This window comes from Pseudorca crassidens, chromosome 13 (genome assembly GCF_039906515.1).
Source record: "Pseudorca crassidens isolate mPseCra1 chromosome 13, mPseCra1.hap1, whole genome shotgun sequence".
Taxonomy (NCBI): domain Eukaryota; kingdom Metazoa; phylum Chordata; class Mammalia; order Artiodactyla; family Delphinidae; genus Pseudorca; species Pseudorca crassidens.
In genome coordinates, this window is record NC_090308.1 from 76,736,167 (window position 1) to 76,757,203 (window position 21,037).

Here is a 21,037-nt window from a genome sequence, read left to right on the forward strand (position 1 = left end):
AAGTTCTCAATCTAGCCCTTCAAATGTCTGTTTAGTTTCATTAGTAAAACAGGGAAAGACAAGGGATGGACTGGCCATTCACTGTTATTAGTGCTGCATTTTTATCACCCCAAGTAAGAGTCAGTGATTTCCTTCTATTCACTGTTCTCACTTCCTCCAAGGGAGGGACTGAAAGGAAAAAAAAAAAATAGATTGGAAACTAGGATAAAGTGAGAGAAGTTGCAACTTAATTATTAACTCCAGGAGGGCAGGGGCCCTTCTTCCCTCAATGCCTAACAGAACCTTATGTACAGCAGGTGCTCACCAAGCGTTAGAGTGAATAAATGATGGGTGAATGAATGAATGAATGAATACATCAGTCAACCCATCAATGAAGTCCTTTCTCCACTGAAGTGTAATCACACACTGACAGCAAGGGTAGAGGTCTTCTTCCCAGTCATGTCCAGCACGAATAGACCAAATAAATAACCAAATGACCGAAATCCTGCATGTCAAGCTGGGGAAGAATGAAAACAGTGTTTTCTGGCAAAAAGCAACACTGGCCACCACTCTGAGTGAAAGGGCACGCAGGATTGTTAGGGAATTGAATGTTGGTTATCACTAAAGGGGACTTCTTAATTGAAGTAGAGTTGACTTACAATATTTTATTAGTTTCAGGTGTACAGCAAAGTGGTTCAATGGTTTTATACTCCATTTAAAGTTATGACAAAATAATGGCTATATTCCCCGTGCTGTAGAATAGGTCCTTGTTGTTTATTTATTTGATACATGGTAGTTTGTATCTCCTAATCAAAAGGGAGACATGCTTAACCTCTCCAAAAGCTTTGAGCGCAGACCCTCAGTGCAGAAGCAGACAAACACCGCTCCCTTTGCTCCAGTGATAGAATTGTGGCAGCACAAGTCAGGCAGCAGACACAGAAGAGGGCAGTCTTGTAAGGAAGGGACCCCAAATCAGAAGCTGGATCTTATCCTTATGCCGTCACTGCCACAGGTCTACCATTCCCTGTCGTCTGTGAGGCTTCTCTGGCCCTTTCCTCTTCCTGTGACCCTCCTTCCAAGGCACAGATCAAAGCCAGAAGGTGAAGGCAGGAAGTTCAGTCTCACCACCTCTACATGGAAATTCAGAGATGAGAACCCTGCTGGCCATTCTCTCTGGGCTTTAGGCTGGATGACTGTAGACTTGATGGAACTGTTGCTATGAACAAAGAATCTAAACGTTTTGTCTTTCTCAAAAATACTGTTTCCTCAACAGTGAAAACTGCTGTTGCAAAAAATTATTGAGAAACATATTCACTGCAAAATTTCTAAGACAACTCCAGTCTGCCTCCTCTCTTTTCTCACATTACCTGTGCCCCGTCTCCTTCAGAGTCTGATATAGGTCCCTCCTTCTCCTGTAAATATCCCCTGAATATTTTATTTCACATTCATCATATCCTCCCGTTAACATCCTTTTCACCACCTACATCTATATTTATTCTTTCATTCAGCAAACATTGGGTCATGCACTAAAGATACTAAGATAAACAAGACTCAGTCCGGTCCTTCAAGGAATTTATAGTGCAAATAAGGGCAACAAAATAGCCTATGTGCTATGACTGAAGACGGCCGATGTATAGACAAAATAATAGGCTAGGACAGGTTGCTGAGGATGTGACCCGCCTTGTCGTGGATATTCACTGAGAGTTTTGTGCAGAAATGGTCTCACGTTTTTTGCTTTGAGGGACTCAATGAAGTGTGGGAATCACACTGGATTCAAGGAGATTTTATATGGGGTGACAAGATTACCATATTAAAAAAAACTTCTATGTGAGTGTATCAGAGGTACCAAGTGAGCAATTCAGATGTAATTTGCTAGTGCAAAGGTTCAGAGAAGGCAAAGTTTTCTACCCTAGATGGTAGAGGAGATGTTTTTTTAAATGAACCAAAGGATATTGGTAAAAGGTAAACAAGTGTGTGTGTGTGTGTGTGTGTGTGTAAATGCTTTCATGAAGAGCACACAGTCACAAAATGATGGAGTTCTCAAGGATTCTACATAATTAACTCATCGGAGCTTTGATACTCCGTGAAATGCAGAGGCCACTGCTAGTTAATAGGACTTTTATTCTAGAAGCACTTAAGGCTTCATAACCCACTTCCTGAGACAGTATCAACATATATTATACAATGGAACCATTTGCTTGTGATTTATGTTAACAGAATCCCTTCTTTTTTTTTTTTTAACTCTAACCCAGGAGAGGGAAGTAGAATTCACTGATGCTGCTGAGCATGCGCTAGAGCAGAAGGTGGAGCTAAGCATCTCTCTGGCAAAGCAGAAGTTCAAGGAAGAGCTCACCGACTCGCAGTCCCCGTATTACCAGGAGGTTGCAGCCAAGTCTCAGCTTCAGGTGAGTGAACCCACCTCACACAACCAGAGCCCAAGGCAGGACTCAGATCTGGGAGTCAACAGCACAGAAATCCTCTTGACTCATCTTCCTGTGACCAGGCGTTCTTTTCATTTTTTTATTTTTATTTATTTTTTTTATTTTTACCTTTTGACCCCCTTCACCCATTTCTCCTACCTTCCACCCATCTCTACCTCTGACAGTCACCAGTCTATGTTTTGTATCTATGAGCTTGGTTTCGGGGGTTTTGGGTTTGTTTTTAGGTTCCACGTATATGTGAGATCATTCAGTATTTGTCTTTCTCTCTCTAACTTATTTCACCTAGCATAATGCCCTCGAGATCCATCCATGTTGTCGGAAATGGCAAGATTTCATTCTTTTTATGGCTGAATAATGTTGCATTGTGTGTGATGTATTCCACCTTCTTTAGCAGTTCATCCATTGGTGGACACTCAGGTTGTCTCCATATCCTGGTTATTGTAAATAATGCTGCAATGACCGTGAATCTTTTCAAATTAGTGTTTTCGTTTTCTTCAGATAAACCCCCAGAACTGGAATGAAGTGGAATTGCTGGATGATATGATAGTTCTATTTTTAATTTTTTGAAGACTCTCTGCACTGTTTCGATAGTAGCTGCACCATTTACATCCCCGCCAACAGTGCACAAGGGCTCCCTTCTCTCCACACCCTCTCCAGCACTTGTTGTTTTTAAAAGGCATGGCATTCTTCATGGGTGATAAGTGGAAGAACTTATATGGTCCACATCATCCGTCACTAAATCAAGACACTATCCCAAGATGGCTCTTCCATCTCTGACCATCATCGCAGCTGCTTGTTCCTGGTTAATTTAAAAAGCTCTTCATTCCCTGCAGGGTAAATCCAAACTGTCATGCTGAACTTGGCATTTCTATGGCATGATAAGACTCCTGCCTTCCTTTCCAGCCTCGTCTTTACACCAGCTCTTTACTGTCCCCCTCTTTACACTCTACTTCCCAGAATGCGAACTGCTTGCAAATCTTTTCCTACCTTTAGTCTTTACATGTGCTGCCTTCTCTGTCTGGAATGCCCTTCCCTGAGTTGCATTTTACAAACTTCGTCATGAAATGTTCTCTCTACGCGTCCTGGGTTCAGTGCCTCTCCTCTGGGCTAGCACCCGGTGCCCACCGTTGTCACAGCACTTGTCACCTTGTCTTGAGATTGTTTACACGTCTATGGCTTTCATTGTCTCCACTCCTCTCTGCTCTCCGGCCACACTCACTGCCATGAGGGCATGAGCTTCCCCTTGAGGGCAGGAACTGCTTCTTTCATCTCTGCTGCTTACCTCCTAATGCAGAGCTTGGGATGCAGTTAACTACTCAGTAACTGTTTGTAGAAATGCAATTGAAATTAGAAGCATCCGTGAGATTATGTAACCATGAGCTACATTTATGAACAGCCTGGGTGCCCAAGCATCTTAGCGTGGCCAGGGAAAAACAGGCATCTAGTTCTCATACTTGGAAAATTCAATGCTTCCCTCCTCTTAGCTGGAGAGGAGATGAATAACAAAAACGTTCTCAACCTCCAACCTCTCTCCCCGCATCAGTATTCAGTCAATAAAATGTAAAGAACCTTTTTTATGAACTTCAAAGAGAAAGCATCAGCGTGGGATATTTATGAACCAGAGAAGTACTTAGACGTGGATTAGTAGATAGAATGAATTAAAGAATTGTCTGTTAACTCTTCTATTTGTTCTTTGAAATATTCTTTTCAACAAATGCTTAGGCTAGTCAGAATATCTTAAAATTGGATAATTGACCATAGACTGTCTTCACTGACCTGTTGTTAATTTTCCAAGCACCTAAAACAAAATGAGAATTTGGGGGGGTCACTTCCCTGACCTTGATTCCTCATTTAGAAACTAAAGATGACCTCGAAGTGCCTTTCCAAGTCTAAAATGCTCTGTATCGAAATAGTAGCACTGTTCTTAACGTTTTATATATATTAACGGGATTTTTTACGGGATTCTATACTTAAAGTAAAATCATTTCTCTTTTTGACAAGTGAACATACTGAGGTGCAGGGAGATTAATTAATACACCCAACAATGTCACACCTATTAACTAGCAGAGCCCAGATTCAGACCCAGGCAGCCTGGCACCAGAATCCCTGCTCTTAACCACTAGACTATACTTTCTATTTTTCCCAAATAAATAGGCATGGGGAAAGGATTTTTGGATCAGCAAATGAACATGCCTCTTCTAGCCTCTGAAAAATTTATCAACCAAAGAAGAGCATGTCTTGCTGGATCTCGTTTCAGAGACCATCACATCAGTCTTGCTGGTTCCATTTACATGGTCACTGGAGCCCCTCTTCTCAGCACACCTGTTCCCCTTCCAGGCACCTGAGCAGTCCGACCACCCAGCAGCTGCCTTGAGATAACCAGCCAGCCTCACCACAGCCCAACACTCGCATTAGCTCAGCCATTCAGGCCTAATCAGGAATTAATGGCCGGTGCTTTGCAGTAATTTAATTTCCACAATAAAGTTAATGACCAATTTAATACAAATGTCAAAAGGAAGGCTTAGTTGTTGTCCGAATGCTTTCTGCTGTGCAAACATCCAGGAGAACTCAACACGGCTGCCTTTTTTTAACAGACATTCCAACAGAATCAGGAAGGTTTCTGTGCATTTCACATTATTAATAAGGTTAACTGGGCACTTAATTGGCAATTTAGTGGTTAGCCGCTCCATGATCAGAAGGTCTCCGGAAGATAAGTTAGCAGAATTAACTGAAGGCCTTTGTCATCGCCTCCTTAGACGCCTTCTGCACCCTCCTAATCAAAGCTGATTCTTAATCAGTCACAGCCAGGTTCACAGAGAGGACACGGGACCAGCAATCAATCCCGTCCGCTGGAGCCGGGGCTTAGGGGCTGCTCTCCCCGCGAGGCTCCCTGCTGCGCACGTCGCAGCCGGGGCTTCTCCGGAAGCAGTTCTGTGTGTGATGGGTTCTTTCCAGATGTGTAACGGCATCACTGATATCCTGGACCAGATAGATGGACAAGTCAAGGGTCTGAACCTTGAGCTCCAGAACCTGCAGCTTACACTTAAAACAGTCCACGCCAGGTGCTGTCACTGGAATGGCATTTGGGGGCACAAATGCCTTGTGGCCCCAAAGCCATTTGTCACAAGGCCTCCACTGAGCTTTCCCACCTGCCCCCGTAATAAAGATCAGCTCTGCGGAAACTGGCCTCCTCTCTCACCTCTATTAAGCCCACCGTGAGGTGGGAGTGGAGGCACGGAAACTTGTTACCCAGGCCCCCTGCCCTTGACCTCTGTGAGGACCTTCATCCTGTCCTTCCCTGCTGAAGTCTGTCAAAAACAACTGACTGGGGCTTCCCTGGTGGTGCAGTGGTTGAGGGTCCGCCTGCCGATGCAGGGGACACAGGTTCGTGCCCCGGTCCGGGAAGATCCCACATGCCGCGGAGCGGCTGGGCCCGTGAACCATGGCCGCTGAGCCTGCGCGTCCGGAGCCTGTGCTCCGCAACGGGTAGAGGCCACAACAGTGAGAGGCCCCGTGTACCACAAAAAAAAAAAAAAAAAAAAAACTGACTGAAGGCTTGCTCTGCCTTGCCAGCCTCCATGGCATGTGCCCACTGAGGAAGTAAAAGTAAATCGAGCTTTAAGGAGCTGGGAATCCAGTAGAGGTGGCAAAGACTAAGTAAATAAATAAAACAATATTACCAGCTCTCTGCTCACCGTGTCAGGCACTTACTAGTTATTCCTTATGACAACCTTACAATACACGTATTGTTATCCCATTTTGGGTGAGAAGACCAAGATTCAGAGAGATTACGCAATAAACTCAAGGTCCTGCAGCTAGAAAGTAGCAGAACCGATTTTTTTTTTTTTGCGGCACACGGGCCTCTCACTGTTGTGGCCTCTCCCGTTGTAGAGCACAGGCTCCGGACGCGCAGGCTCAGCGGCCATGGCTCACGGGCCCAGCCGCTCCGCGGCATGTGCGATCTTCCCGGACCGGGGCACGAACCTGCGTCCCCTGAATCGGCAGGCGGACCCCCAACCACTGCGCCACCAGGAAAACCCGGCAGAACCGACATTTAAACTCAGGTGTATACAGCCATCTCCTCGTCACACAAAAGCTGAGCTACCTTTATCACTACAGTTGTTACACACTCAGGGAGCAAAACCACTTCTAATACTGGTACAATAAAATATAATTTAGGTGGTAAATCAGTCTGCTGGGAAAAAAAAAAATCCACGATGCACTCCAAAGCCCAATGTTAAGTGATTTGGGGATTATCTGTGCGTCACTGCTCTAGTCCTTGGCATAGATAATGTAGACTCAGCAGTAATTTTAGATACAGTGACAATGCAGTGGCATATTGATGAGTTTAGAGAAAGAAAAGATGCTCTCAACTCGATTAAGCAAAGTTTGCTGAGTCCCTACTACACGGATGACGATCTGCTACAGACTGGGAGGAAAGGAGATAAAGATGAATAAATAGGACACAATCCCTGAGCCCAGGAAGCATAATCTCAATGAAGAGACAGCATGCCCCCTCATGGACTGTTTTACAGGACGTATGGCAATAAGTTCTAGAACAGTAGGGAGAAGAAATAATGGAGCCTGACTTGGGGGAGCTACAAATGCTTTTCAATAGAGAAGATGCTTGAGCTGTCTTTGAATGATGGCGTGGGGGAGGCAGTCAATGAGCAGAAGGTAGGAGAAGTTGCATTTGGGGCTAAAGGGAAAAAAAGGTCACAGAAGCCTGGAGGAAGTACGTGTCATATTTGGGGAGACACAGGAGTTAGTCTAGTGTGACCAGAGGACATGATATTGGCTGAAGGGATCAGGATGGCAGGAAGTGCAAATGGAAATGTACTTGGAGGGGCAGATTGTGGAGGGTCTTAAATATCATTCTAAAGAATTGGACCTTATTCATTAGGCACTGCAGCCCATCACAGGATTTTTAGTGAAGGGCAACAGATAGGGAATGATTAAATTGGGAAGAAAGTGTAGTCAAGGGGACATCTTCCTTCGCCCACCCCAGCACACCCCCAGAACCCATTTCCTTTCCCTCCCCCTACACACATCCAGAAAACCATTCAGCAGTGTCAGAGGGGAGACAGGGAGGTGTGCCTGCCATGGGAATATGAAGAACGTGGTAGAAACAAAAGTCATGTGGAATTCAGACTAGCAGGCATTGGTGACTGGACAGCAGGAGCACAGAGGGAAGGCGTGTAGGGTTGCTGGACTCTCTGGATGGAAGACCATGGGTGTTCGTGACCCTGACGGAGACAGGGAGCCTGGGAGGAAAGGCAGATCTGGAAGGAAGAGATTCACTCTGGTTTGGGCATATTTAGTTGGTGGCAAAGTTGGGATTTCCATGTGAAGAACTCCAAGCTGCATCTCAGGTGATTGTGGAAGACCCCCCAACGAGAGGCAGAGGGGAGTGTGTGCAGGGAAAGGGGGACAGGGTGGGCCCTCCCTTCAGTGCTTTACTACTAACTGCTATCACTTCCTCATGGTCTCTCTTGCCTCCCTGCCTCCCACGAGTGAACTGGGTGGGGCAGAGCCCATTTCCATGGTGATGTGTCCTGAGAGCCTAGCACAGAACCCACAGCAGAGCTTCCTGCATACATGGGAGTGTGTGTGCAATGAGGGGCTGAGAATGCAGACCTGCAGAATCCTTCCAGCTGAGGGAGAGGGTGAAGTCAGAAATAGGATGGAGTGAAGGAGACTGAGAAAGTGGCCAGAGAGATGGAAAAAGAACCTGAGAAAAGCAGGCACTCTGTGGAAAAGGACTGGAAAGTGCCCCTGGGTTTGGAGAGGACCATCCTCGTTGGGGGAACCCAGAGGCAGAAGCCAGGCTGCCGTGGATCTGGGAGCCACTGAGTACTGCAGTTGTAAACTGTTCTGATCACACACGTCATGAGCAATATGAAATCAAGCAAGTGTAAAGTCCACATAAAGAGCAAAACTAATAAGATTAGAGTTTGCTTCTACCATTTTTTTTACTCATTCTTTTTTTTTTCAATTGAAAGATGGTTGGTGTACGATATGGTATGTTACAGGTGTACAATACAGTGATTCACAATTTTTAAAGGTTTTACTCTTTATAGTATTATAAAATATTGGCTATATTCCCTATGTTGTACAATGGATCCTTGTAGCTTATTTTATACCTAATAGTTTGTACTTAACCCCTTACCCCTGCATTGCCCCTCCCCCTTCCCTCTCCCCACTGGTAACTGCTAGTTTGTTCTATCTGTGAGTCTGCTTCTTGTTTGTTGTATTCACTAGTTTGAATACTAGCTTCTACCATTTGATGTATGTTTGCTTGATCAGTTTGATGTATGCTTCTACCATTTTAATTAGGTACAGCAACCAGTTTGACTTTAATAATCCCTTTAACATTACAGATGTTTTCCAAATCATATAATTCAATTCAGAAAATATGATCATTACTCTGTGTGTATAAATAAAAATACTGTAGCCAAAAAAGTTTCTTCCAAATACCACCTTAAAATTATTTCATATTTTATGTAAAGTAACCAGTAAAGCAGGTCAGAACTACCCAATTACAGCTTTTAAATAAATAGCAAAACACTTTCCTCTGGGTTTTAGAAATAAATGAGAACAAAAAGTTTGGCCTCAATCGTTACTTCAATTTTCCATGTTCACTTTTTTCCCCTAACTCATCAAAAGTGTTTAGGCTTTCTCAGTTAGATAAGATCTGACCCAGTAGAACCAAAGAGTATTTCATAAATTTCTTTCTCTCTGCAGATGCAAAAGGTATTTAAGAAACTTCCAGGATTCAAAGAAATCCATGTGTCAGGATTTAGGTAAGAGAATCGGACTCTTCTCAATTTTTAACTTTCTTTCTCGCTATCCCCTTTTAAAAGCAATGTCATGAGGATTTTAAGGTCACTTTTACCCCAATTGTTTAGCTCCGCCAAATCCTGAAATCTGAATACATTTCAGATGAAGGAGTTGTCTAATTAGAACATGACTCTAGGTGATTTTTAAGGAGTAACACAGGAGCCGACCTCCTTCCTTCCTCCGGATTCAGAAACAGGCAAGGACAATGTCATTTACCAAACCTCTTAGGAAAATCCCTCAGCAGAGACAGATCCAGAAAAGTAGCAATTAGTTACCTTGATGTCAATTGCCTGGTTTCCTATCCAGTGCTAAGTACCGTCATTGTTTAAGCAAATCAAGTTGACCCTAGGGAGACAGGGGAAACTAATCAAAAGTGGTACCTATAGGGGTAAGAGAATTGGGCAGACAGGGATGGGGATGGAACTATTAATACCTGTTTTATCACTTTGATGCCTGACCGTACTTTTATACCGTTCTGATGTCTGGTCCATAGTAATGTATTACCATGCAAAATTTATAAAATTGAATATTTAAATAGAAGACATGAAATAAAATAGTGCCACGCTAAAGCAGGGTTCCATCATGTTCCCACAGCTTTCCCATAAGCAGGCCTATATCCAGTAGCATCTCAATATTCCAATGTGGGTTCAGGAGTTTTGGCAAGACTTTTGCATCTTTCTTTTAAGTTCTCACTATTCAAAACATCTACAAGGGGGATCATAATGTGGTATTTTTTTTACTGTGCCACAGGGCATATATCAGCCCTGGTGTGAGCAGAATGAGATCCCTTGCACTGAGGGGGATTTGTAAAACGGGAGGACAGGCCTCTCTCGAAGTTCCTCCTGGCCTGTCACCATCTGTTGTCTTAAAGCAAGAAGGTCCACAGGGTGGGTCCCACATAATCACAAAGAACAGTTGTGTAGGTGGGGGGCTCCGCCCATTTATTTCTCTCGAAGCTATCAGGACCCTCTGATTTGTGTAATTTCAGAGGAAGGACATGTTGAACCATGAAAGTAACAACAGATGAAACCCTTAACATTTACCAAAGCAGACTCATTTTTCTTTATTTCAAGATGCTGCTTCACAGTACTCCATGTGAAATCAGATGGATTAGAGAGAAATAAAAGGTGATAGGAGAATACTCTGCATAGATGCAAGGTCTCCTGGATAGACCACTGCAGTTAAAGAATAAATTTTTAATTTAAACCTGAAGGAAAGGATAGGAACAGTTCTCTCGGTGAATGTTCAAATGCTCATTATCGCCTCTCTTCAAATAAATGAAAAACTAATAATAATTTTAAAAATCTGTTTCAGAAGAAAACCAAAATGTTAGGGGATGAAATTTTGCAAGGTAAATATTTTAAAGTTATTAGATCCTCTGAAACTGCATCTTTCCCGTGTGTTTTTCTCTGTAAGAGTTTATCCTTCTTTCTGTCAAGGATGCTTATAAAGTATATTTGATCGCATTTTCCCAGTGATTTCCATGATGCTACGTAGACTTAGTCTCCCAGAAAACATTTTGACCCCCGAATACAATAAATAATATGCTTATGAGTGTGGCAAACTTTTAATCCTGAAAAACAATGCTCAGAATATTGTAAACTTGTTATGAAGGAAATTGCTTTCTCATGGAGCCAGATCTTCCCACAGAAGACCTAAACTCCCAGGAGTCTCAAGGTACCCTCTTTCTATGAGCTCACTCTTATAAAACCTGATCTACAATTAAACAAATACTTTTATATCAGTGACCTCATTTGATTCCTGTAACACAACTGGGAAGAAGTTAGAACATCTATTATTAACACGGTTATAAGGAGGAACATTAAAGGTTCCACTTTAAATATTGCTTTATCTCTTAAAGCAACTATGAGAAACTATTAACAATCATTCAATCTAGGTGGAGGGTATATTCCTTCACAAACGTGTACACAGCTATCCACAGCAGCTTCATTTGTCTTAGCCAAGAACTGGAAACAACCCGAATAGCCATCAGCAGAGTCATAGATAAACAAATTGTGCTATATTCTTACCACAGACTGCTACTCAGCAAAAGAATGAACTACTGGAATACACAACAACATAGATTCATCTCAGAATAATCATGTGGAGTGAAAGATGCCCCCAAAAAAGGAGTATGATATAATTCCATTTGCATTTAACTCTCGATAATGCAAACTAGTCTACAGTGAGTGAAGACAGATGAGCTTCTAAACTAAATTCACGTTATGTGCCCAGAGAAGTCCAAAATGTTGTCGCCAGTCTGGTGACCAAATGGCCTTTTTTTCTGGCACAAACAGGTGGTGGCGTGGCAAAACGAGCCCAGGCTATGGTCTTCCAGGCCAGGGTTGGAATCTCGGCTCTGCTACTTTTCCACTGACAGCTTTCCCTCTCTCTGCATCTTCCCTTATCTATAAAATGGTGATCATGTTGTTGAAAAGATTAAATGAAGAAGCATGTGAACTGCCTGCAACAGACCACCCACTCAGTAAACAGGGGTTTGCTTTTCCTGCAACCTGTTGCCTGGTGAATTGTTCCATCCCCTCAAGGCTTACTGATTAAAGCAATTCAAAAAACAGTCAGCAAAACTCCAGTTCCAGCGTCTGGTCTCAGATAAATTACCTTCAGGAATAAACTAAGGGGATGAGAAATCCATTTATAAAATACTTTTTAAAACAACTTCCTGGCACCAGCACCCCACTGAAAACCTAAGATGTATAGGATATATTTGAAGCCTCTGTAAAAGGAATATAAGGAAATCAAAGAGTTTAAGTACCTAAAATCTTTGAACTAAGGCTCAAATCCTAGTAAGAAACATCATAGAATAATGTTTACTTCCTGAGATCCATATGGTTCCCAAAACTTCTATCCAAAGTCTGATGGCTCTGAACCAACATGGGAGACAATGAAACTTTTTTTTGTATGTGATCGATTCATCAAATGTCTCAATAAATTTCATGAAAATTCTTTCTCCCTTGCATGTTCCCGTTGTGTATGATGACGTGAAGACCAAAGAAAGAAAGAGATGGGTAATTTGAACTTTTTTTTTAATGTTTTGAAATATAGTACATTTCCCCCACACACACACACGTTTCTGTGCTAAACTCTTGCAGATTATTTTTACGTATAAAGTCTGGGATAAGCCAGTGTCTTTTTATTGGTGTCTTATTTAAATGGAAGTATTTGATCAATTGCTCAGTAGTAGAAAAGAACCCTCAAATCAAAATCACTATGTGGAGAAGCAGGTAAACAGTGACCTACCTGATCAGCGAAAGTGTGTTCTATACAACTCAAAAGCTTTTCAAAAGAAAAACATAAAAACACCTATCTGTGATGCAAGTATGCTTCAACAATTTCTTAAATGTCATTTGTGATGGGAAGTTGTCGGCCTGGACGCACACTTGTGCATGCAAGCCGCCTAAGTCTGTAATAAAGCAGAGGAACTAATTTGCCACTTGGTTCCCAGGTCAGTGTGAATGGGAAAAGGGCACACTGTATCTAGCTTGGCTCCTGTAATTGGGGAAATAACCAACCGTAGACTCTGATTGATCGTGTGACCCGAAGAACTGCCGAGAATACACATTATCGGTTCCTGTGGCCTTTAAAACATTTTTGTATCCCTCTGTGTGGATTTATGGCACAAACTAAGAGGTAAAACCTGGTCCTAGAGGACAGAGCTAGAGAGGATCCTATTTCATGTGTACATGAGTAAAGGCGCTGATTCAATAAATATAACAAATACAGTTAATCATGAACTACTTCCCTTTCTCTTTTCTCACATCTTCCAAGATGTTATTTTAAAAGCAACTTGAGGGAAGAAGAGATTATGTTTAATATAGTGTTGTATTTTTTAATTAAAAAATCCTTCTTCAAAAAAGTAGAAAAGAAATAGCCTTGAGAACTGAAGCTTTGACTTGGCTAAAACACGTACATATTGTTGTCCCCCTGCTATATCCTACAAGAGGCTACTTGTAGGAAAAGAAAAAAGACAATTCATCCTTCTTGCTGATTGGCACTTATAAGACCACGAAAACACGGATCAATACCAGCAGCTCTTGACAATTAACTTTTTCACAAAGACCTGAAGTGAAAATGTATGGTCACTTGATCCAGTTAATAGTCTCTCTTCAAGCTGGATTTCAGTCCCATTATACATTCTATTTCAGAGCTGAAATATATGTCAATTCTTTTTCTACCTTTTAAATTTCTGACAAACACTGAAATTACTTTCAAGTGTGTGATATTCATTAAAAGTCCGTCAGGAAAGAGGTTGAAGCTGTCCTGAAGCTTTGTAGCAACATAGTGATTCTCTTTATAAGGCATATAACAATGGCTTTGGATGTGATGTGTCCTCTGCGATCTACAGGTCAAGCTCTACAGAGATGCAACTTACAGCCATCTTTCAGAGAGACAAGGCAGAAGCAAAAAGCCCTGCAGGGGACCTCCTGTCTTTTGATTCCAACAAAATTGAAAGTGAAGGAAACCTTCATGGAACGATGGAGGAAGACAAGCAAATGGAAATCTACCCCACAGCTTCAGACCTCAGAAAGCTGATCAGCAAAGCACTGGAGGAAGACCAGTCCTTGGATATGGGGTCAATTCAGTTCACTGATGGTCAGTGGGTGATTTCATCGTTCTGAGTTTATCCTCATCCTGACAGAGAGATGAGGAGGTGTGACTGTCTCCTGGTCACTGTCATTTTAACTTGGGTCCTGTAGAGTCAGTCATTTTGGTGACAGGCCAATCACGGATGGTTATCATTTCTGTGTTTCCTCACTGCCCCCCGGGTCTCATTCAATGAGCCTTTCATGACCACTTCACACCAAAAATAGCTCTAGGGAAGCCAAGAGGCTCAGCTCAGCCCAGCTCGACCACAGTCACCCAGTGGAACCCAGGTGGAGAGAAGAACTCGAGGAGAGTTCTGTTCCCTCATCTGGCACAGCCCAGATTCCCTCATCTAGTAAATGGGTCAGGTTCCAGGTGGCACATTTGAACTAGGATAATTTGAAAAGAGTTTCATAAAGGGACTATTTATAAAGGTTTCCCTAATGCCCAGAGGACTAGGACAGTTCCCCGGGGCTAGAAGCACCAAGGCCCCACTACTACCTCCAGGCCTGAAGGGCTGCCTAATGATCTAAGCCATCCCAAAGACAGGGAGCAAGGAACCACTGACATGGTCCATATAAGTCAACCTCCCATGGCAGGGAGTAGTGGGGAGAGAAGAGCATGGATCTAAAGAAATCAACAGGTAATCAGGCTCACTCAGGGTCCTCAGAGGGGGCCCTGGAGGGACCCAGGAGCCTGGAACTCTTCACCCAGTACTCTTGGCATAATAGATGGGCACTAGAAATGCCATTTTAATGTGACATGGCTTGAAACTGGCATTCTCTGTCAGTTCTGTTTCTGTAGTTTAGAGAGTCAAACTCAACTCTGGAAAACTTTACAAAGATCCCTCGGGATGAGATGTAGGGTGTGTCACTAAAGTTGTCAGTAAACATTAAAATCCTCTTGGTTCACTTTTGAATTTCTAGACAAGGAAAGTTCAGTGAAAACTTCAGACTCATCTCTGAGAGCATCTGGTACTCTGGGTTGGTCTCTTGGTTGAACCCTTTGGGATAATCTGAGAATTGGGCTTCAGGGTGGAAGTAGGACTCGCAAGGACTCACATTCGGTCCTTGGTTCCAGTATTTATTTTAGCCATTTCTTTCTTTGTCAACTTAGTTATATTTTTGTCCCCACTGGCCTAGCCAATCAGTTGGCCTGCTTGGTCCACATGTGTACAACAAAACTAAACACCCTAAAAATCCACCTTAATAACTGTTCATGTCCCATAGACTAGCAAGATGCACCCCTTGCATGCATCCTTCAACAGATCACTCAGATAATGACCACTAGTGCATCTGATGCTGATTTCTTGATGATTTGTTGTACCACTCCTTAAGAACCGATTATCGCCACATTTCCCAACCTTCACTGTTTTACTGCTCCAACCACAAAAGAAAAAAAGAAAAAGAAACACTCAAACCTTGTGATTTTTCACCCACAGAAATTGTTGGGTCTTTGCCAGGTCTTGATCCTGACACCCAATCGGTGCTGCCCACTCTCCTCGCTGACATCACAAAGGTGAGTTTGTTGTTCTTCTGTTCTTCAAATAGGAACAAAGCCTCGAAATCTTCCATCAGAAAAAGTCAGCTTAAGGACTGAACAGAGCAAGATCCCCTCTGCAATGCTAAATATAATTCTTTTCTGAATCTAAAAAAGAATGAATATATGTATATGTAGAACTGATTCACTTTGCTGTACACCTGAAACTAACACAACATTGTAAAGCAACTACACTCAAGAAAGAAAGAAATAAAATTCTTTTCTGGTTTTTACAGGCAGTACTTGCTTACCCACTTCCACTATCTGTATTAATAAAATATAATACAACTTGCATTTCAAATATCCTTAAATTCAAAGTTTCCTTCAACATAGTTAGAGCTCTGTTTCAATTAGAGTCAGGAATTGCCATTTTTTGATAAAACAAATACATGTTCGTGAACTGAAAAAATACTTAAAGCAGAATATATTATTTGACTTTCTGAAATAAATATAACATAAAGATACTTTATAAGTTTGTCCTTAAGTCTTAAGGTCTTATCTATATGTTTTATGGGGGGTTTTAAGGATAAATTAATAACTTAGGAAGTAAAAAATAATGAATTCAGTAATAACTTTTGTATTTCATTTAAAGCTATGTTCATTTAATTTATGCCAAAAGTTGTCACTATGGTGTTCATAAATGGAAGTGCTAAGCTTTATTCCCTTTTTAAATAAAAAGATTCATAAGTTCAAATATGATTGACACACGTTGCAAAGTATTTTGGGTATCAGTTAACCCTATACAGGCAGACTCAGCCACGAGATCGTATTTTACTACTGTATCAATGCATGTTTTCCTTTCACGACATGTTTCTGTATCAGAACCTACAACAGAATCCACAATAGATTCAAGTCAACTATGAAATGATTTGCTTAAATTTAAATGAAAAGAAAAAATACAGAGTATAACCCTTCTCATATACAGAGAAATGTCCCTTGTCAACATCTGTCCTAAATTCCTTCTTCAGGTTGCTACTCTGAGTCCGGAACTTCCTCTTGGTCAACCCATGCTGGAGACAGTGGACAGAGCAGGACAGAGTCTACCTGGTGAGTTACTTCCCACAGGGTCTGTGTTGGATGATGACATCCTCTTTGAGGAATCCATCTATGACACTATCTCAAAGACCAGTGATAAAGTCATCCTCCACCCAGGAGAAGGTTTGGTCCCACCACTGTTTCCAATGGAAGAGCTGTCCACTGAACCACCTTCTTCTAAAGAGGTGGTCACCCTCAGCATCTTTCCCTCAGCTCTCATCCCCAGTCCCACAGAGAGCACTGATAGCCCTTTCCTGACGGATCTGGTGAAAGAAGCTGAAACCAAAGCAGCACCAACCGCTGCCCACCCAGAACAGCCATCTCAACTGAGCTTCAAACCTGAGAGTCTGTCAGGACAAGGTGGGTCCTAAGGCCCACGTCCATGACAAGGGGCTATGGCGACAGAGGATTGGGCTCTTACAATCAGTGTTTGTATTCCTATTCTCCATATACAGGCTGACCCCGGATACTGTCTGTTCTGCTATGTGTGTCTCTTTAGTGCCAATTAGCACACGTGTAACTGGTCAATAAGGATGTCAGTAAACATCGAAATCCTCCTAGTTCACTTTTTTATTTTTTTTTTTACTTTTTAATTAAGTAACTTATTTTTTTAAATTGATGTATAGTTGATTTACAATGCTGTGTAAATTTCTGCTGTACAGCAAAGTGATTCAGTTATACATATATATACTTCCTTTCTCATATTCTTTTCCATTGTGGTTTATCACAGGATATTGAATATAGTTCCCTGTGCTCTACAGTAGGACCTTGTTTTTTATCCATTCTATATATACTAGTTTGCATCTGCTAACCCCAAACTCCCAATCCATCCCTCCCTGACCACCCTCCCCCTTGGCAACCACAAGTCTGTTCTATCTGTGAGTCCATTTCTGTTTCATAGACAGTTTCATTTGTGTCATATTTTAGATACCACATATAAGTGATATCATATATTTGTCTTTGTCTGACTTACTTCACTTAATATGATAATCTCTAAGTCCATCCATGTTGCTGCAAATAGCATTACTTCATTCTTTTTTATAGCTGAGTTGTATTCCATTGTGTATATATACCACATTTTCTTTATCCATTCATCTGTCAATGGACATTTAGGTTGTTTCCATGTCTTGGCTATTGTGAACAGTACTGCTATGAACATAGGGGTAGATGTATGTTTTCAAATTATAGCTTTGTCTGGATATATATACAGGAGTGGGATTGCTGGATCATTTGGTAATTCTATTTTTAGTTTTTGGAGGTTCCTGGTTCACTTCTGAATTTTCAAGAATGTTTACTTTTGAGGCAATAGGGTCAAACTTTCTCACAGTTAAAGAGGAAATCTTTATCAATATATGAAGACCTTATGAAAAAAAAAGTGAATATTCTGCAGAAGAGTCTTTTTTTAGTGCAAGAAGTAGTGGATATAGTGGCTTTAGGCAACTCTGTGCTTCCCACTTTATGCAGCTCCCTGGTGAAACTATAAGCAAAAATGTCTTTAAGGAAGCAATAACCCCAGGATATAAGGCTGATAAGGATGCTCTGTGATTCTAAGTGGAAATGCCAGGGAAGATTTTTTGTGGCTGATATTTTTAATAGAGCTGTTTCCGTTTTAGTCAGGGCTCTTTACAAAATTCTATGGGTTTTGGTGGTCTACCTCATTCCTATTTTCCTCGTGTGAAATCAGTAGGCAACTTTACTGAGTACAAGGTTTTTCACAAAAACATGTATGGCATGATAGCAGAACCACCTATACAGATTATATTTGTTTTACATGATTACCAGTGACTAAATATTAACCGCATGATACAGTTATCTATTTCTGCATTACAAATCACCCTTCAAGCTAGTGCCTTAACACAACAATTGCTTATTTTGCCCATAAATCTGAAAATTTAGACAGGGATCAGTAGGGACAGCTGTTTTCTGCCCCATGTTGTGACAACTAGAGTGTCTCAACTGGCGTTGAAGATCTTTTTTCAAGAGGGTTCACTCACACAGCTGACAAATCAGTAGTCAGCCAGAGCTGTTGGCTGGAGGCCTCATTTCTCCACTGTGTAGCCTCTCTGAGGGCTGCTTGAGCTCCCTCTCAGCATGGCAGCTGGGTTCAAGGAGTCATTGTCACAAAAGAAAAAAGTGGAAGGCTCCAGTCTCCTCAGGGCCCAGAAACAGTGTCACTTCCTCACATACTAATGGTTAGGCAGCCATAGCGTCCATCTTGATTAAAGAGGAGGGAACATAGACCTTATCTCTTGATGGAAGAAGTAGCAAAGCATTTATGGCCATCGATAATCAACCACAATTCACAACAACCACTCTTTTGACTTTTAAATCACTTAAAAGTTGGTTGGATAAAACAGACCACCTTTTGGTGACACGAATGATATTAAATGCTCACTGGATTCCTTTCCTTCATTATGATACCAAAAAACCTTATTATAAGATCAGCATTTGGGGTATATTAATAAAAATGATAGTATATCTATGCTGAAAGTATTATTGTGTTTTCAAAATTTCTTTACTGTTTTCATTTTTTGTATACATTCCTTCCATTCATGAATATACCATAGAACACTAAAGCTGGAAGGACTCTTAGACATACTCTAGTTAAGCTGTATGTTTCACAGGTAAGAAAACCAAGGCTAGAGGTGGGAAGTTCCTTGCTCAAGGTCACACTGTGTAGCTGGTGGCAAAGCCAAGACAATCATTCAAGTTTCTTCCACCTATTACACTATGTGTGGCTTAGTAGCCCCATCATTTTAAAAAAAATATAGTGCCCCAAACTTGTTTTCTCTCAACCCACAGCCTCTTCTTTCTCTATTTCACTGCCTTGTCATTTTCTTTAATAGTCTAGCATTCTGAGTCTTCACAATCGCCTTCTAATCACCACAGTTTTCACACGGTTTCACACGTTACAGGGACACAATTTTCACACAAATCACAGATCGTTTTTCAATTGAGCAGCCTCCGTTCCATCTTTATTTTACTACACTGCTGGCACAGGGCTTCTATTGACACTCCCTTCTTTATACTCCATTTAGCTTCTGCAAGATGAGTCATTCTTGGTTCTTAGGTTTTTCTTAATAATTTGTTTATTAAAATCCTGCCTCATTCCCCAAAAAAGGTGATGATGGTTTACAGACTTGTGTGAAATACAATAAGATTTTATTTTAAAGAACTGAAAGAAAAATGGAAGAAAAGATGAAACAAAGATAGGTCAGATGACTCTTGGAGTAATGAAAATGTTTAGGAACTAGATACAGGTGGTGGTTACACAACGTTGTGAATTTTCCTAACACAATTACTGAATCATTCACTTTTTTTGAGGTCATCAGATGTTTATAACTAATAAATAATTTTAGAATAACAGAATTAAGGCAATATTGAACTGAATATTGCCATCACTCCTTTTTTATATTTGGCATTTTACGATTTAAACCATTTACTTTAAAACGTCTAATATTATGTTATGTTTCACCGTAATAATATTTTTAAAAAAATCAAATGACTCCATAGGGAAAATTGTTTAGAAAGTAAATATCAGAACATTATTTCTTTGCTTAGGTGGTTCATGAATTTGGCTTTGAGCTTCTCAGCAGACTGTGCAGTGAGGACAATGCAATTTGTCACATGATTTGGAACCTGCATGCTTAGAGCATGGTAATTGCTTAGGAGAAAAATATTCCTCCTATGAGTCCTCCTAAGAAGGAGCATCTGGGTTACGGTGAACCACGTCTGTCTGCCTCAGCCTCCCCTACAGCATCAACTCGGCGTCAGGTGTTTCCTAGAAGGCCCTCCCTGGAGACGCATAACGAATGCCTGAACCCAGTTCATTACAGTGGTTCCATGAGGGACAGGTGCTGACCGTCTGCCTTAACTCAAGGATTGATTTTAGAGTATCCAGAGGCATGACCATGCGGTATAACCTTCAGTCAATGCCCCATAAATAAAAATGACCCTCATAACTGAGCTTTTGATTAGTATTGACCAAGAAGCGCTATATTTGTTGGCCTGGGCTTAGACAGCAAATATGCTATGTTGCCAATGAAAGGCAGATCCATACGTTTTCATAATCAGCCCAGCCAGGGATAGAAGGGACATATCTCAATGACCAATGAAGACCCCCCACTAGGAAACATCCCTGATAAAAAGGCATCCCACTCATATATGTAGAAAGGGGAAGGAAAACAAAAAGCAGCTCTCGGCAGGATCAAGGCTTCCCTCCCTCAAAAATTTCTGGGTCTCTCCGCAGCACAGGTAGATGACACCCAGGACTCCAAAGCTCTGCACCTCGGTATCACTGAGATAATTCTAGCCTGGAAAATTTTTAAGGTTAGTGTCACCAAAGGCCCACTAAGCCATTAAAATCTCAGTCAAGTACTCATAGAAATCTCTCAGCGTAAGTAGTCTAAGGTAGTGGTTAATCCCCTGAGATAAAGTACTTGCAAAACGTGCCTCTAGAACACTAAATGAATTGGTGTCTATCTGGTCTCGAATTCTGAGGTCTTCTATTTTTATTTTTTTAGGTTAGTTGATCCCATTCTTTCTTGCAGAGCCAGTTATCTGTTAAGATTATTCCTATTTCATAGAAATGAGTCATAAAC

General features: G+C 41.5%; 1 protein-coding gene across 2 annotated transcripts in view; it reads left to right on the plus strand.

Moving 5' to 3' along the window:
- IMPG1 (interphotoreceptor matrix proteoglycan 1) overlaps positions 1 to 21,037 on the plus strand; it is a 94,162-nt gene that overhangs the window by 26,431 nt on the left and 46,694 nt on the right. For both annotated transcript variants that reach the window (XM_067702973.1, XM_067702974.1), the window contains 6 exons: positions 2,232 to 2,384; positions 9,165 to 9,223; positions 12,266 to 12,286; positions 13,624 to 13,871; positions 15,304 to 15,380; positions 16,370 to 16,452. In XM_067702973.1, the coding sequence (XP_067559074.1) occupies positions 2,232 to 2,384; positions 9,165 to 9,223; positions 12,266 to 12,286; positions 13,624 to 13,871; positions 15,304 to 15,380; positions 16,370 to 16,452 (641 nt within the window). The remainder of the gene's footprint in view (positions 1 to 2,231; positions 2,385 to 9,164; positions 9,224 to 12,265; positions 12,287 to 13,623; positions 13,872 to 15,303; positions 15,381 to 16,369; positions 16,453 to 21,037) is intronic.